The sequence below is a fragment of the Bidens hawaiensis genome, unplaced genomic scaffold (assembly GCF_021521415.1).
Source record: "Bidens hawaiensis isolate Kalapana, Puna unplaced genomic scaffold, B.hawaiensis_p1.1 tig00008636_1, whole genome shotgun sequence".
NCBI classification, from domain to species: domain Eukaryota; kingdom Viridiplantae; phylum Streptophyta; class Magnoliopsida; order Asterales; family Asteraceae; genus Bidens; species Bidens hawaiensis.
In genome coordinates, this window is record NW_027491624.1 from 885,780 (window position 1) to 903,902 (window position 18,123).

The window sequence follows — 18,123 nt, forward strand, 5'->3', positions numbered from 1 at the left end:
GGGTTTTTTTTGGGAGATAGGAGTGTTTTTATTCTTTTTATTTCATTTCTATAATTTTTTTTTGGATACCAAACAACATAAAATAAAATTTTATTTTTTTCTCATATGTTAACCAAACAAGAAAAAGGAATGTCATGATTCGTTTCATTCCCTTGTCCATTCCATTCCCCCTTCATTCCATTACCTATAACCAAACATACCCTACAACCTACATACTACGAGGCCATTAAAAAATTAGAATTACCCACAAGCCTATAAACAGAATCACCCACACCTTATGTATGAAGTTAGAGGTGCGCATATCGGTATTTTCAAGCCAGTTTCGAGTATGGTTAAAGTCAAGAATCAGTTCGGATAAAAACGGGGTCCGGGTATGATTTGGGGTTTTTTGACCAAATTTTATGCCCACCTCTAAATGAAGTGATGACATTTTCGTTTTTAAACAAATTAATGGTATAGTACGGCTAACATATCATAAAGCGCGGGCGAGCTCCTCCGCTAGTTGTACGGCTAACAAATTATGCCAACCCCAACCGACCGAATCCTCCTTGTGTTCCCGCTGCAAAGCGCGGGCTCCTCCGCTAGTTGTACTTAATGTAAGGACGTAAAACATTATTAACATAATATTTCCTAAATTTAATAATTACAATTTGTATTAATAATGTTAACAATAACTAACTCATTAAAGTAAATAACCATTTCATAAATTAGATGTAGAAAACTTTCATATATATTATTTGCCAATAATAATTTTTTTCTCTAAAAACACTTTATTCGTCTTTTTGTTGTACACGTCGCTTTAGTCGTGCCCCTTCCATTCTCTCAATGCACGTTTTATTAGAAAAGCAGAGTTTTAAAAGTAAGCCGTCTCAATGTTCCTCATTCCCGACCCCATCGCAACAAAGAAGAAGACCGATATCAAGATATCAACAGAGAAACCAGTAACTAGCAAAACTTGCTGGTATTTTGAAACCATCTCCAATTTCACCAGCCCTAGCTCACTTTCTCAACAACGTCTTGAAGCCTGCTCTCACAGACGTTGTTAAGGAGATTTGAGAACACTTCAAGTCCAACGAGCTTCATGCGAGTTAATTGTTAATTATTACCATGTTTTCGGTTTTCATACTATAATTGAACATCCTGTTTCAATTTTAGGTTTTCGTATCAATCGATTTTTAATTTTTGGTTTTCATATTCAGTCGATCATCTTGTTTCAGTTTTAGGTTTCTATATTCGTCAATCCTAAGTATTTTGAACATAGACAAGTAAATTAGAATTGTTTATAAGCTAAGCCTTTTGATGCATTCTCATGTATTTGATTTGTGTTTTAATATCATTAGTCCTAAGATTACGATCAAACCCATTAATTTGATTGCAAAATCCGATGAACAAGAAAGATCGAGAGAACATGTGATGAGAAGCTCAAGACTATATTTGATGGGAAAGAAAGACTAGGGTTTGTGAAGTTTGCCAACTTGCGTGCTCCTCAATTTGTGAGCTTGCTTAAACATTTCAAATTGTCTTACACTTGACAACCTACCAAAGATGCATAAACAAATATATAATTATAATTTTTAACAAAGTTTATCGTCATCACAAATCCATCATAATCTTTTAAAAGTTATCATTCGATTCATTCTTAAACCTAAATCTAAGGGATAACCCCTCTAATTTCTTCTTTCAATCTCATTTTTATCATCACAGTTGTTGCCCGGCTTTAAATCATCACATGTCAGCTTTAGTTAAAAAGTTCAGATGATTTATAACCATAAAATATGTGTCATAATTAAAAATAAATAATTAAATAAATTGAACATGCGCATCGTGTTTGATTTGGGTTTTGGACAACTAAAAGAGAAGTCTATCGATTCGATAACCATTGGAACAAAGATGATAGCATCATGTCGTTCATATAATATTATGAGGCTTTATGCTACAAGCATATGATTTACAAATATTCCTATATTCTGGTTTAATAAATTTCATTTTCAAGTTTTTGTAACTTATGAAATAAGTTAAGAAAAATAACATATTTGGTAGTCAATCGTAATATAGTTTTCCAAGCCAGATAGGAAACAACTATATCATCGTTTATTGGGTCTTGTAACCTTTTTTTCTAATATAATAATTTAATGCATGCTTTCTTTATTCTATCAAATGAATATCATAATACAATGTAGTTCTAAAAAGATTATCAACATAGACAAGTTACCCTCAAATTATTATATTTGTGTGCGTATACACAATTATATATATCCTCAAGTATCATAAGTACTAATACAGATAGAAAGAGAGTGAGATGGAGGGTGAAACATACAATTTTATTTTGGATTGGAGTATAGCTTTGGCATCTCTTCTATATTGCCACAAAATTGGGATGCTTATTACACAAGGTACAACTAGATTCTTGGTTGTATTTCCTGTTATACTTCTCTTCTTGTATCTCCCCTTAAATCTTCATACCATGTTCCTTTGTAGTTTAAGTTCCCTTTTCATGTCATGGCTTGGAAGCTTCAAGCTCATTCCTTATGCTTTTGGTCAAGGCCCCTTATCTTCCTACCCACCCCTCCCATTATCTCATTTCATAACCATTGCTTGCCTACCCATCAAGATTATAAAAAATCACGAAAACCAGTCTCAACAAATCACAAAAAAGTCCCCATTAAGATCGCCAAAAGATTATGCTCCCAGGGTTATTCTGCTTTTGGTCACACTTAAGGCCTATGGTTATAAAGAAAAGTTGCACCCTTTATTGATAACATCGATTTATGCTTATTATATCTTCTTTTCACTCGAGTTTCTGCTAGCTTTGGCAGCCTCATTGGCACAGACCATAGTTGGGGCTGAGCTCGAACCACAGTTTGATGAGCCTCACCGCACTACATCCGTCCAAAACTTTTGGGGAAAAAGATGGAACCTCATGGTTTCCAGCATTCTACGCCGTACGGTCTACCATCCAGCTCGTGCCGTCTTTAGGCATCTGGTTCCAGAAAGATGGGTGTCGGTGCCTGCTGTTTTCACAACATTTCTAGTATCTGGAATAATACACGAGATCATATTTTACTACATTGGCAGGTTATACCCAACATGGGAAGTCACTTGGTCTTTTGTCATTCACAACCGAGATCGTGCTCAAGAAAACCACAGGTCATCGGTTTGAACCCCCACCCATTGTGTCGCGGGCATTAACGTTGGGGTTTGTGATGATTACTAGCTTTTGGCTGTTCTTCCCCCCATTCATGAGGCTAGATCCATTTGCTAGGTTTTGTAGAGAGGTACTTGCATTTATAGGGTTTTTTGAGCATGGACATCTTATTAGCCCCGATGAATATTCTTGTCCGTATATTTAGAAGATATATAATCAAGATTGGGTAAAATCCTTTGAAGTATAGATAAAGGTAAGAAGAACTGTGTAAACGATGTACTTTTATTTCGTTTCGTTCCTATTCTTTTGCTTTATTAGTGGTTATATATATTGGTTGTAATTCTATTATCGTGTATTCACATTAAATGAATTTGAGTATTGGATAATTAAGCAACCAAACATCAAGTAACGATAGTACTGGTCATTTGTATACTGCTAATTTGAAATCTAAACCAAGGTAAACTAGTTTTATACCCGTCCGGTGGACAGGTAGTTTAATGTTAAAGAAACAAAACTATATTTATCCGCATTCTAAATCAAAAACAATATTATTTTAAGATAAAAATACTACTCATTTAACATAAAAGTGACAAATTATCAACTTCAATAAAAGAAAAACAAAGCAATAAAAAACCTTATTTAATCCCTTACTCAAATCTCCCAGCCCAAAGCCCAAATCTGATACAGCTAGTAACCTAGTGTATATTAGAGAGCAAATACAATAAAATGGGCAAGCTGGTTAATGGGGCAAAAAGTCAATATAGAGACGTTTGTCTTTGACACAAAATGGGTTGGATTGAAACAAAACTATGTTTCTCCAACTTCAGCTGTATGCAAAATTCATCTGATTTTTCATATTCATGGTCATATTTCTTCCTAAAAAAGATCAAAAGGTAAAAGTAATATCATAATCTTTGCGATAAAACCTAAAAGTTCCCACAAGGATTGTAATAGGGTATTTAATATTCATAAAATATCAGCAGAAATTAATGTTGCAATCAAATTATCCACATCAATGAGTAACAAAGCAAATTTATGGTTGATGCAAAAGAACATCAAAGATGTTTTCGCCTACCACCACATATATAAAAATGGTTTTGGCGTCAAAGAAAACTACATGTCATCTGTTTCGTGGATGCAATGCGAAACATTTCTTGAAACTCAAACTAGATAAAAATTGTGTTTTAAAGCTTTATCCACCATTTGGTCTAGTCTTCCTTCGAGATGGAGCTCTTTTACCTGTAGAACAAACCAACCACATTATTGGGATTAAATAATCAAATGATGAATCATAAAACATGGTGCAGAAGAAACTTGATTTAAATAGCATGTAAAGTTACAAGCAAAAAAATTCTCATCCAAATAAATATAAGTAATTACAGATACAGCTGTAAGAAATAACCCATGAAAAGCAGCCCAAGCACAGGATCATAGTAAAGAGACATCAAACAGACTTATATTATGAGTGAAGTTAATAAAAGAGCCAAGCATTAAGATTATGTTAGCAATTTAATTGTTTATGGTATACCAAAATGGCAAAATTAAAATATGCAGTGTGTGCTTGTGTATTTTATTTACAACATCTCTTAACTCTGCATTGTTAGATTTTGAGAAAATGAGAAACAGGTACTATAAAAAATGTGAGAAAAGGTAAACAAATAAGTGGAATATGACACCATATATAAATCAAGACTCAAGAACAAAAAGAACCTTCTTCACCAGATTTGCTTCAATTAGCAATTTCAAAAGGGAAAATTTCAATTTTGATTTGTATGCTAGCGCTAGCTGAGATTTAGAACAGAACCCCGATTTCTTCAACAGAAATTTAAATAGGAAAACCGGTATTAAAATGATGTTTCAATTTAAAAGATTTGAGGGACATATCAATACCGTTTGGTGAACTGAAAATCGCAGTATCGGCTCCGATCCATGGCAATTCTATTAACACTAGAGATAGGTTCTTCAGCAAAGTCGGTTTCTGCGACCTGCAGAAATCAGAGATAAATATTAAACACATGAAATAAACTAATCTAAGTAGAAGTTTTATCGTAATTTCTACAAGGAAACTGAAGCTCTTGGCCTAGGTTGGATGCTGAGAAGCTCTCTAGGACTTAGAACAAATCGCGATGGCTGCAAAATCACGGCTGCTACAATGGTAGAAATATCAATTTCTGCCACGAGTCCTCCGGATTTACCCCGCCAAAATACGATTTTCTCAAACTTGGATGTAGCAAGTAGGTTTAAAAGAAGGAGAAGAACGGTTAGATGTTACCAGAGATGAACGTGGGGAGAAAATAAGGGGAGAGTGTGAAACCGTTTGTAACTTCTCCTTCTAGAAGCTTTTTTTCTTACTTTGGACGGATAGGATTAAAAGTTGTAGACTTTAAATGGTCAGGATCTCTTTAAAAGTTGGTTGAGTTAACGGGGAACAATAAAATATATAATAATGAGATTGAGAGAATGTTAGCTTCCAAAGGATTGAGTAAAAAAGATACACTAGCAGCCTGGCTACGGCGCACGTCCTCACGTCCTGGATTGATATATATTCTCTAATTTATCGAGTTCCTTCACGCGTTACTTTTGATTTTTCTCTCAGCGTCACTCCATTTGGCATTGTGTCACCCTGCTGATTTGTCTTCAAGTCATTACTCATTAGTATCTGACAGTCTAATTATCTCATGCGGCACATGTACGTACGCTTCCACACTTTGACATGCATGTCAGTTGATAGGTAAACAAGTTAAACTTCCCTTTTATCGTGTAGAATTTAAGTTCTCGTTTGGGGGCATCTTATGTGACTACTGTTGCTTGTGTTAAACATTACGTACGTTCTTTTCTTAAACACTTCTCTTAGTTTAGTTGGGTTTACTAAATATATATATGATACTCTCGCTAAACTTTTACATTAACGAGCTTATATTAGAACTCAATTAGGGTTTAGGTAAAGTTTGTGGCATGTAAAATATAAGTTGTTTATATAGAAAACACTAAAACGAACTAATTATGGTGATTTCACTCGTTTAAGAAACCGAATGGGCCTTTAATGACCGAATCAATGTAACGATCAGTAAAATTCGTTCTTGGTCAAGGGGTAATGAACATGGACATGTATCTAGGCTATATTCCTTTTCTTGGGCTTAATTTACCCGATTTAGTCAAAAAAATAAGCGATTTATATGCCCAAAACGAACTGGGAAAGCTTAACAAACAAACAAACAAACTGCACAGCTCACCCATAGCTCCGCATAGCCACCATGGGTGGCTTCCGTCGCGCGGTGCTCCGGGGGCAGGGAGGAGGTGTTTTGAATTTAGTCCTTGTAGTTCATAAAAAGGCTAAATATTGAATATTTTATAGTTAAAACAAGAAATGAACATCTTTAAGAACATGAAGGGTATAAAAAGGAAAACGTAAATCTTAAATACTTATAATTGTTTGATTTTATTAATAATAAGGATCCGAAAAACGTTCCCAGATCGGGTTATACGTAAACGAATACGAATATGAAAAATTCGAGATGTTACATAAGCAAATCATACTTCTAGGTTAGTGAAGTCCCTAATGAACGAGGGTCCTGGGCAGCGACAACGCCCCTGGTAGCGGGGTCTAGGGGCAGCAGCCCCTAGCAAGATCCAAGGGGCAGAGCCCCTGGCTGGGTTCGAGTTGCTATGTCAGCTTGGAAAAATTTTATTTTCCTTAACAAGCCTTTATTAAAAATTCATCAGAAAATGAGTCGAGTTAAGTTTTACAACAATTCGGATCGTATGTAAAACCAATCGCATCGCATGGCTAAAGAAATCACATTGCATGGATACAACGTCGCATCGCATGGCTAAACAAATTGCATCGCATGGATGCAACCAGTCGCATCGTATGGGTAAACGAACCGCATCGTATTTCTTTAAACAAATCGCATTGCATGGCTATGCATGCAAATCTTCCTTATGCAATCCGATTTGGGGTTTTTCTTTGTTTTACCATTTTTCAGCCATTTTCCTCTGTGTTCCTTCCTTATGGCCCGATTTTACCCTTTTAATGGGTTATGGGGTCATAACAACTTTGTCTACTCGCTTTTTACATAGCCTGAACGTCACTTGTTCGTCCTATATCGCACCCGTTAAGTTGTGACTTACCAAGTTTATGTTTTTCTTGCATCCTACTGCCCGATCTACTATTATACCAAGTTTCATGGTAAACCGTCCTCGAACACTTAACTTTTTTTGTTAAAACGACCTTCTTGGATCCGGTTTGACGTCGAATTTGATCAAATACATGAATAGTGCTTTGTTTCTTGTTGTTTGGGTGAAGATCTAACTCAAATTGATTTTGGTTTAGGCTCAGATTTGGCGGAATGTGATAGGGGTGTTTGTGTGTGTTTTGAGTGTGTGGAGGCAAGATGGAAATGAGGGTTTTAGGGTCTTTAGGCCCATAATCATCCTAAGTCCATGAACCACCCTAATCTTATCCTTTCATACCATTATTATTTAATAGAATTAAATAACAACACATGATATATAGAAATAAACTTATTTTATTTATTATTCTAAAATGCGGAGTTACAGTATTGCCTTGCCAAATTTTAACCATACAATCTCCATCATATGATCTTCAACATTCTTCATTCTGTCACTCCCATATATCTCTCGAAATCTTCTCGAGCCTCGCATTCCCAAACCATCGGCTAAACATCGTTAGACACATTACCCACAAACTTTCCCTCACTCTAATCATTTAGCTCCCCATACCAAACTGCGGGTAGCGAATTCTTCCCCGGCATACCCCATCTTCACCCTCCATAGCACTGTGGCATCCACCCATACTCACCTTATGGTCATTCATGCCTGACATGGAATTACTAAAACATTTGATAAGCTTAGACTTTATGTCACCACATCTTCTATCCTCATGCATCTTACCCAATTTTTACATGGCCCTCTCTAATATGTCGATATACAAGATGAATACAGTGTTCTTATTAAAAATCTAACTTGAATTCTTGTACCCAGTACCTCCATGTGATAAATGTTGAGGATTGATTAGGGAGTTACGATTCAATCACACGAACACCACTTGAACACAAGATTGCCCACATACACTTATCTGAAATAACAAGTGAACGCGAGATAATTATAGTTGTTCGATCAAGCTTGATCATTATCCACTCTCCAAACTAGTTATCTTTCTATTAGGTGCTCAAGAATGTTAAAAGTACAATAAGAGAGTATTTATAAGGGAACATTTAGGATTTTCTAGGACATAAAAAAAATTCTCTGGTCATTTAACTACTTAAACAACCTTTTCTCTAATTAGTCTAATCATCCAGGAATCCTTTGCTCTATAACTTCTTTAGTAAGCCAGACATTCTCTGCTCCAACTTTGTCTAGTGAGCCATACATCCTCTACCAAGTGAGCCATACATCCTCTGCTCCAACTTGTCTAGTGTGCCAACTCTAACTTTTCTAGTGAGCCATGCATCCTTTACTCCAACTTTGTCTAGTGAACCAACATCTTCTGCTCTGTTAAAGACTCCACACTCAATATTAACGAGGTTAGACAGATATGATTATATAAACGCAAGCTCCATCTTGATTGGTCTTTGGCTTGTCATAAGGTATGTTTAGTTGCTAATTGAAAGAGTGAACAACTATGTATTGGTTGTGATAAGACATTTGTTTGTTGTAAATCCGAACACCATTAGTATGATCCATAAACTTGCCAGTATCTTGCTCTTAGTTTGGTCTATTTATCATATATATGTCAAGAATATTTTCTTTCATGGCTCGCTTAATGAGGCATTATATATACATACCTGTCTCCAAGGTTTGTAGACTCTCATCATAAGAATCAGATGATAATTTTCTTCTTCATAAATATTTATATGTCCTTAAATATACGTTACTCATGCTTGGTATGATTGGCTTACAGAATAGTCAATGCAACTTTTCACTATTTATTTATTGACATGGCTAAAACACACCCCTTTTCTTACTTTATATGGATGTAGTTGTTGTTACATGGTCCTCTAATATTGTAAATTATCACTTCTCTTGTAACATCTCGAATTTTTCGAACCCGTAATTGTTTACACATAACCTAACCTGGGAATATTTTTGGATCTTTATCATTAATTAAAATCAAGTATTTATAAGTAATTAAGAATTTATTTTCATTTTATACCCTTTTAGTTTTTAAAGGTGTTTGTTCTTTGTTTAAAACTTTAAATAATCAAAATTTAGGCGTTTTATAAAGTTTAGGGACCATTATTGCCAAAAAAATAAAATCTTTCCTTTCTATCCCGTAGCGCCGCGCGACGGTGGTGGTCTAGGGCCACCACGCAGCGCCACCAAGCCCCTATGCAGATCTTTAACGTTCAATATTGTTTCCTAGTTCGTTTTTGTCCCGAAATCGCTTATTTTAGGACATAATCGAGTGTTTTAAGCCCCAAGAAAACTAATATAGCCTAGATACATGTCCATATGCATTACCCCTTGCTCAAGAACGAATTTTACTGCTTGATATATCGATTTGATCATTAAAAACATATTTAGTTTCCTTAAACGAGTGAACTAGCCTTATTTGGTTCGTTTTTGTGTTTCCTATATAAACAATACATAATTTCCTCTGCCATACTTTACCTAAACCCTAATTCATCATCCTCCAGTCATCATAAATATCTAGTCATCATAAATATCTGGCCTTCATCATCTTGCTCATTTATGATTATTTGTTGAAGATACAAGACTTGAAGTTTGACTTTGCTTAAGCACCGACCTTTGACTGATCTTCTTGATCGATCATTTTACTTTCCGGGTAAGTTGTAAACTAAGAAATCGTTCATAGTGGCGGACCTAGCTTAGGAAGAGGGGTAGCCTCCGTTACCCCTTAACGTTTCGCCGGTAGTGTAAAAAAAATTTTTGGTCGGTTTTCGTGTTTTGTTACTCATAAAAAAAATAACGTTACCCCTATGTATTTAAGCCCAACCAATTGAATACTTAAACCCAACAAACGTCCACTTAAATTATAAAGCCCAAACCAAAGAACCCAATAACCCAAATAATCCTTTTAAGTTTAACAATAAATAAAAGACCGGATATTATGAACACATACACACACCTGACTACTCTCTGCCTCTTTGGACTCTGCTCCCCACACACCACTAGTTTACCACGGCTGCCTCCACCTGCCGCCACCTCCACCTCCAGCCGCCACTAGCCACCTCCTGACCTCACTCGGCCACTCCACCTTTGGTCTCTCATTCTTTCCGGTAAGATTTCTTGTATTTAGGGATTTAGAGCTATGTTTAAATTGGAATTAATTTGGGATTTAGGGTTTATGTTTAAATTGGAATTGATTATGTATTTAGGGTTATGCTTAAATTGGAATTAATTAGGGATTTAGCCTTTATGTAGCGTTTGGTATGCAGGAATAACAGTAAGAATGGAATGATTCATTACGTGAGAATGAAAAATGTGGTGTTTGGTTGCTCAATGGAATTGAATCATCCATTACACATGGAATCCCATTCCATCAAAACCATTCCTTCCCACCCCTCTTCTTTTTTTTCATTCCATTCCTCATTCACCCTACTTTCTCAACACCACCACCACCTAACAACCACCACCACCACTACCATGGACACCATCACCAACTTCGTCGACACCACCGCCGCCGCCACCACCATCACTACCGCCGCCACCATTTTCGTTACCGGAGTTACCACCGTCGCCATTGTAAGTTTTTCTTTGTTTTTTTTTGGTTAAAAAGTATTTTGAGATATGAGTGCTTTTATTGTTTCTATTTCATTTCTACAATTTTTTTTGGATACCAAACAATAAAAATGAATAATTGATTTCATTCCCATAGGTTAACCAAACAAGGAAATGGAATGGTAATGATCCATTTCATTCCCTTGTCAATTCCATTCCATTCCCCTCTCGTTCCATTACTTCCAAACAAACATACCCTTAATTATGTGTAAATTGGAATTGATATTTGGCTCAAATTTTGTTTAGGGAACTTTGAAGATGAGTAAGCAACCATTTATTAGCAACCTTTTTAAACGTCAAAGAAAAGAAAACGATGACATCGGTTCATCATCAAGTTTAAATATTCCAACTTCAAGTTCAAACGTGTGCGACTCTTTTATTTTCTTATTTAATTAAATATTGTGTTTATAAATATTTTTGTTGACTAAACTTTAGGTATATTGGTTATTATTAGTCCCAAATATCGTCTTTTGGTCACTACCGGTCCCAACTAACGAATTGGCTGTTGACGGTCCCAACTTTTAACGTATTTGTTCCTAACGTTCCGCGACTAACAGAATCCTAATGTCGTTAATTTCAAGCAACTGCACCGTGACTAACAGAATCCTAATCTGGCAATCGAAACATCGACAACTGCACCACGAATCTTAACCGAGTTCAACTCTTTCAACATTGCCTGAACGTTTATCACCCTTTTAAACCTTATGAAACCAAAGAAGTTCCCGAAGAAGTCCTGTTTTCTAGCAACGTAAGCGTCCGACATCAATCCGAAGCTTTAAAATTTTTCCCATAGCTCGTTTGTTGTCACCCCATCTGGCAAATTTGAGACGAAAAATGATGTCTCGTGTTTTGCTCTCGCCTGTTCGCCTCCTTTGTTTCGCCGATGCATTTATTATATAAATAAATTTCTTGTTAAAATAAAAAGAAAGAAAAAAACTAAAAAGAATACACCAACTTGCAAAACAACAAGTGTCACAAAAATCAATAAAAAGATGGAGTGTAAATAAATAAACCAACATTATAGAGACAAACACACACAGTGGGACAGAGAGATCAACACCTTGTCCCTCACACCCAAAACACACACAAACACAAAGAGGGAAAAAAATCAAATCCAAACATTTTAATTATATAAATCCCAACAACAATAACAATGGAAGATGAAGAATTTATCCAAACACATTCAAATCCTGTTAACCCAATCCTCATTCACCACTCTCACTGATCTCATTACACACCTAAACCAAACCCTAGGCTTTGATTGCTCACACAAAGCCTCTTTCATTCGCGACCAAATCAACCTGTTACACTTCCGATCACAAACCCACATCCCACCTCCGCCGGTGGCCGCCGTCGCCGATCAGTTTCCGTACCAAAACCCACAATTTCAATTCAGCCAACAGTTTGTGTTTCAGCAGCAATTGGGGAATCCGGTTCAGCTTAATTTTGGTAATCCGGAGCGGGTGCGGGTTCCGGAGGCACCCGAAGGAGTGCCGACTGAGAATGCGGTGTGGAAATCGTCGCAGAAGGTTAAGAAAGGGTATGTTTTGGGGGATTAGGGTTTGGGGTTTTTAATTGAGATATTATTTGTTGAAACAAGATAATGTTTTGGGCTACATGTTGTTCAAGTTAGTGAATTGGGTTATGCATATCTTTGAAAAAGATTTCATTTTGGTAGTAATAAAGGAAATTAGAAGCAATTTAGGTGAAGTATGAAGGAGTTTCGGGTGAGAATGCGGTGTTGAAGTCGTCGGAGAAGGTTAAAAATGGGTATGATTTAGGGGGGGGGGTGGGTAGGGTTTGAGTTTTTATAATTGGGATATAATTTGATTGGTTTGTTGAATAAAGATAATGTTTTGGGTTACATTTTGTTCAAATTACTGAATTGGGTTTTCCATATTTTTGAAAAAGATTTGAATTTTTGGTAGTATTTCGGTTATGAAGCAGATTTGGTCACTAGTTTGTTGCTAAGTTCTTGAATTTTATATATTTGGTTATAAAATTTACTGTCTTGGTTTAAATTACTGATCAAAGTACCAATTTTTGTTTTGTGGAAATTAGGGTTGGGTTTAAATTTAGGGTTTATGTTCTTAGTCGAGACATGCTTTGATTGATTTGTTGAAAAAAGATAATATTTTAGGTCACATTTTGCCCAAATTACTGAACTAGGTTTAGGCTATGAATATGATTCTTTTTCGGTTGTAGTAAAGGGAAATTAGAAGCAGATTTGGAATAAACTGTTGCTAAGCTCATGAAAGTACCGTTTTTGCTCTGTGGAAATTAGGGTTTGAGTTAATGTTTAGGGTATGTCTTCTTAACTCTGTCCACACAAACTTTGATTGATATGTTAAATGAAGATAATATTTTTATGTCACATTATGCCAAATTACTAAATTAGGTTATGCATATCTCTAAAATTGATTTGTGGTATTAACAAAGCGGATTTAGAAGCAGTTTAGGTTAGGAAGCAGATTTAGTCACTAGCCTGTTGCTAGATTCTTGAATTTATTACATTTGTTTAAATTACTGATGTAAGGTTTGGGTAAAAGGGTATGCCTTCTTAACTTACTATGTACACACTACACACAAATTTTGATTGACATGTTAGAAAAACACTATATTTAGGTCTCATATTACTCAAATTACTAAATCATGCAATGCACATCTATAAAAATGTATCCTTTTTTTTGGTAGTAATAGAGGGAAATTAGGAGCAATTTAGTCTGTTGTTAGATTCTTGAATTTAACAGATTTGGTTCTGATATTAGTTGCTTCTTGGTTTTGTTTTATTTTTAACACAGGGTTTCTGGTAACAAAAGAAGGGGTGGACCAGGAGGGTTAAATAAGCTCTGTGGTATTTCACCTGAGCTTCAAGTTATCGTTGGTGAATCATCATTATCAAGAACTGATGTATGATTCCTTGTTTATGCGGTATTTGATTTTTAGTCATATATCAGTTGATGTTATTAAACGCTTGAATGTTATCTTGTTCAGGTCTGCAAACAACTATGGGCCTACATAAAGAAAAATAACTTGCAGGATCCAGGCAACAAGAGAAAGATAATCTGTGATGATGCGTTGCGTGTGGTATTTGAAACTGATTGCACTGATGTGTTCAAGATGAATAAGTTACTTGCCAAACACATCATTCCACTTGAGCCTACAAGTATGCTAACTTAAAATTAAATCTCTCTAATTTGACACATTTAACCTAATTTCTAAATTCTAATTTGGCAGAGGAATCGTCTCGTAAGAAATCAAAGGTGAATGCTGAGCTTGAGCCTAAAGCTGAAAGTAACGAATTTGTTCCGTGCCAAGTTATAATATCTGAAGCACTTGCTAATTGTTTGGATACACAAGAACGAGAAATGTCTGAATCAGAGGCGCTCAGATTTGTTTGGGAGTACATAAAAGTTAATAATCTTGAGGTATGCACCAACTTTTACTTCTATGTGCAAGCATTAATTTTTTTGTACATGTATAGTTTTTAATTTAGAGTATTGTTGTAATAGCATGATATTGGTACACCACATCACCGCCAAAACTACCATGTAGACCACCAAACATGCACGTGTTCATCGTATGTTATATATGATGGTGTACAAGTCACCTATCTGGTTCTCTGCTTGTAATCATATTTAAAGCATTAATTATGTTAAAATTTGAGAAAACTAAAGTGCTTGGTTCATTTTTGTTAATGATCAAAACCCGAGAATATATTTGCATAGAAAACTGAAAATCTTATTCTATCTTAATTTGAGTTCACTTCAATCTAATAGTTTAGTTATAAAAATTAAACTATTAATTATCTAGGAATCATCTGTTGCGTATATAATGATGATGTATGTATAAATTGTCGTTGCTTGTTTGTTGATAGGATCCTCAAAATTCAGTGATGGTTATATGTAATGAAAAGCTCAAGGAGCTTTTTGGATGTGAAACCATTTCCGCAATGGATATACCTCAGTTTTTGGTCAACCACCATTTACATAAGCGATGATATTATTGACTGGTATGCGTTTTAGACTTCTGTTTTGTGGTTTCTTATAAACTTATCCACATTAATATTGTTTTATCATCGTTTATTGATAAAACGTCAAAAGAAATGTGGGCCCATTTTGATTAGACTACTTTTATACATTTTTTTATCCAGGTATACAACTAATGATAGATGGCATTCTCGGACTTATTATCTCTTGTGAAGTAACTCGGTACTGACTGTGTTTACGTTTGATTTTTTTTTTTAAACGGTTTTCTGTGTTGACATGGCTAGAGAGATGTTATATTGCTTTGTAAATCAACTCGTTAAGTTTAATTGTAGCGTTGCTAGGACTTGACCCAGACCTTGTAGAATGTTTGTAGTCGGATAACTTTTAGCTGCACTCTCCTTGCTATCCTTAGACTCATTGTCTGGTCCGGGTCAGGTAGGTTTGGCCCATTGGGCCTGATCCGGCTCATAGCCCTTTCTTTATGATGCATGTATTTTATAGACTTGATTGTTAGATGGTAGGCCTTGAGGCTTTGCCTTTGGGTAGCTAAGTTTGGAAAGTTAGAACTGATCCAATATAATTTGACAATGCAACAAGACCTGGCTAGAAAATGTAGCGACAATCAAAAATCATAATCAACGAATTGATCTGTTAACTTTTATAAGTTTTTTCCAATAATGAATAATAGTATTGCCAATGTGACTAGGCTGCACAAAGCATAAGCAGCTTTTCTTCTTTTGCCCTTGACCATTGCTTGGTAAGCCGATTGACCGATAATGCTTGCAACAAGTCCCACCATTTTCTACCAAAATATAATGAAGAATTTGTCAATCATTTTACTTATGGTTGTCAAATCGTCATTCTTAATGGCATGTTGATGTTTTTAATTAGAGAAGTGTATAAGTACTTATATGTTGTGTTAACAAGATACGAGAGAGAATAAATTATGCGATTATATAATTGTTTTCTATATCACAAAATGTTTATATTGAGCAAGTGCAATGGTTGAAAAATAATTCTTACAAATGCAAGAGGTTCAGTATGTACGAAAGGCTCCAAAAACATCTCTACATTCCTGTGACAAAAAAGAAAGGTATAATTTTCATAATTTTATATCATGAAAGGATAATTGAAGTTGTAAAGTTACCTTATAAGCACCTTCCCTTGGTAGATGTGGCACATATGGAAACTAAAACCTTTTCCAACTGGTTTATGGGTCTTTTTGCATTCTGCGCATTTTGTAACACATGAAACAACCATTTCACAAGATTGTGATAAAGATGATGATTCTAAATCTTGTATTTATTGTTTAAGAAAATATGATTCTAGACATGAGTTTTCGTCGAGTTCAATGACTATTTTGAGTAGTTTTTAGATGTTTCAAAAGAAGTTTGATAAGAGAATTGGACCTAGTTTCCAAGAAATCCCAACCGTCATTCCATCATGCAACGTTGGTTGTACAACTAACTGAAAATTATCTCCTAGAGTACCCATCAGAGAAGAGAAGAATTTCATCACTTGCTGTTTTCAAAAAACATGAGTTAGTACAACTATGTAAATCTTTAGTTTATAGGATAGGAAGTTAGATTTAGGCCTAACCTTCTTTCCGCTAAAGGTTTTAAATGTTGAGACAACGTTGCACATGCAAAGGCAGTCATGCCCAATGATCTCTGACATTTCATTAAGATCCTTGTTCTTAATTGCTTCGTAAAGCCTGAGGACTGTATCCACGGCTCTATTATCTCCATTATTCGATCCTCTTGAAGCCAGTATTAACGGTAATCTTGGTCTTTTCTCATGATGGTTTCTTTCAAAACCAAAAACCGAAAGATTATTGGGTGTGTGTAATTTCTGTTGATAGTGATAAATGTGTGAAAACTTAGTATAAAAGATGAGAGGAGGTTGGTGTAGAGTTGTGACTGCGGAGAAATACTTTTGAATCATTTTTGAAGGTTTGTAGAAGGCTAAAAGAAAAAGAAATGGAACATATATTTAATATGTTAAAAAGAGATGTAGGATCTAGTGTTCAATGGAAGGTAGGAATATTTGATAAGTAAGTTAAGAATAAATAGAGTAATGAGTGTTTATCCTAAAGAGAGAGAACAATTCTTCAATAAATATATTATATTATTGTTTAATGCATAAGTTTCAAAAGAGGCATAACTTTTTGATTTACAAACATATAGAGCTTCTTAGTTTAATACACAACACAACTATGTAAAAAGAACGAGAAGCATATCAATGTTTACCAGTTGACTGTTACGAACAAAGTGAATCAACACACAAACAATATAAACACGTAATATATAAAGTAATAAACAAAACAAGAATTTTTAACGTGGTTCAAACAAAACAAGAATTTTTAACGTGATTCAGCCCCAGTAGGGGATCTACATCCATATGTTGCAACCAGGTTATTTCATTATTAGCTCAGAACTAAATATTACAATTACAACCATTGAATATATATAGAGATGAACATAGGAAATCTATCTTGGCAAAGAAGAAAACAAAATGGATCCTTAAATAATAGAAATCGCCATTAATCTTTTAACTAAAAGCCCAATAACCAAAGACTTGAAACCCAACATTAACATATAGAGCTTTTTAGCTATTTAACCATTAACATCCTTGAACCCCCCTGTAAGGCCCTGTTGCCGGTAGCCCTACTTTCGTGTTGGATTTACTCATAAACGCAGTTCTAAATATCAGAGTTATTTAAAACATTCGCGGAATATAAAAGCTTTCATAAAACATTTCATAACACAACACGTCTTGTCTTAAAACATCATTTTGTCTTTCAAAATAAACGAAACATTAAACTTAAACGTCTTGGGTCTTCCGATGCCAGCCTCTTATTCTGTGCCACGTGTCTCCTCAAGCGAGCTGCCTCATCCTACTCACCTGCGTGCATACTAAAAGTCAGCTACGCTGAGTGAGTTCTAGTTAATCGTACACTATACAATACACATAAACTTATATTCTTTCATTCATACTTTCTTACTTTCATACTTTCATTTGTATTAACTTACTTTCATATCTTACGTTATAAAGAGCATTACGCCCTACATTCCTCGAGTATTATTAGGGCTCGGTACCCTCCTTCCTCGAGTATTATTAGGGCTCGGTACCCTCCTTCCTCGAGTATTATTAGGGCTCGGTCCCTCTTTCCTCGAATATTAGTAGGGTTCGGTTCCCTAGTTCTCGAATATTAGTAGGGTTCGA

At 35.3% G+C, this 18,123-nt stretch overlaps 2 protein-coding genes and 1 pseudogene across 2 annotated transcripts; 2 read left to right on the top strand and 1 right to left on the bottom strand.

Moving 5' to 3' along the window:
- The first annotated feature begins 2,299 nt into the window (after positions 1 to 2,299).
- Positions 2,300 to 3,350, top strand: LOC143529675 (acyl-CoA--sterol O-acyltransferase 1 pseudogene; annotated as a pseudogene).
- Positions 3,351 to 12,069: 8,719 nt separating this feature from the next.
- Positions 12,070 to 15,208, top strand: LOC143529688 (uncharacterized). The gene is made up of 6 exons (XM_077025425.1): positions 12,070 to 12,449; positions 13,711 to 13,819; positions 13,904 to 14,075; positions 14,147 to 14,337; positions 14,787 to 14,921; positions 15,063 to 15,208. The coding sequence occupies exons 1-5, from the start codon at positions 12,070 to 12,072 to the stop codon at positions 14,907 to 14,909; spliced, it is 975 nt and encodes a 324-aa protein (XP_076881540.1). The 3' UTR covers positions 14,910 to 14,921; positions 15,063 to 15,208.
- A 348-nt stretch (positions 15,209 to 15,556) lies between these two features.
- On the bottom strand, positions 15,557 to 16,842 carry LOC143529690 (uncharacterized). The gene is made up of 5 exons (XM_077025426.1): positions 16,498 to 16,842; positions 16,308 to 16,419; positions 16,046 to 16,127; positions 15,922 to 15,973; positions 15,557 to 15,700 (listed from the first exon to the last, which is right to left on the bottom strand). The coding sequence occupies exons 1-5, from the start codon at positions 16,840 to 16,842 to the stop codon at positions 15,557 to 15,559; spliced, it is 735 nt and encodes a 244-aa protein (XP_076881541.1).
- Between the last annotated feature and the right edge of the window lie 1,281 nt (positions 16,843 to 18,123).

Excerpts from the sequence above, each read along its gene's own strand:
- LOC143529690 (XM_077025426.1), bottom strand. The coding sequence starts at position 16,842 with ATGATTCAAAAGTATTTCTCCGCAGTCACAACTCTACACCAACCTCCT. Across the intron at positions 16,420-16,497 it reads AAACCTTTAGCGGAAAGAAG|CAAGTGATGAAATTCTTCTC; the intron begins GTTAGGCCTAAA and ends TTTTGAAAACAG. Across the intron at positions 16,128-16,307 it reads TGGGATTTCTTGGAAACTAG|AATGCAAAAAGACCCATAAA; the intron begins GTCCAATTCTCT and ends CAAAATGCGCAG.
- LOC143529688 (XM_077025425.1), top strand. The coding sequence starts at position 12,070 with ATGAAGAATTTATCCAAACACATTCAAATCCTGTTAACCCAATCCTCA. Across the intron at positions 13,820-13,903 it reads CATCATTATCAAGAACTGAT|GTCTGCAAACAACTATGGGC; the intron begins GTATGATTCCTT and ends TATCTTGTTCAG. Across the intron at positions 14,076-14,146 it reads CATTCCACTTGAGCCTACAA|AGGAATCGTCTCGTAAGAAA; the intron begins GTATGCTAACTT and ends CTAATTTGGCAG.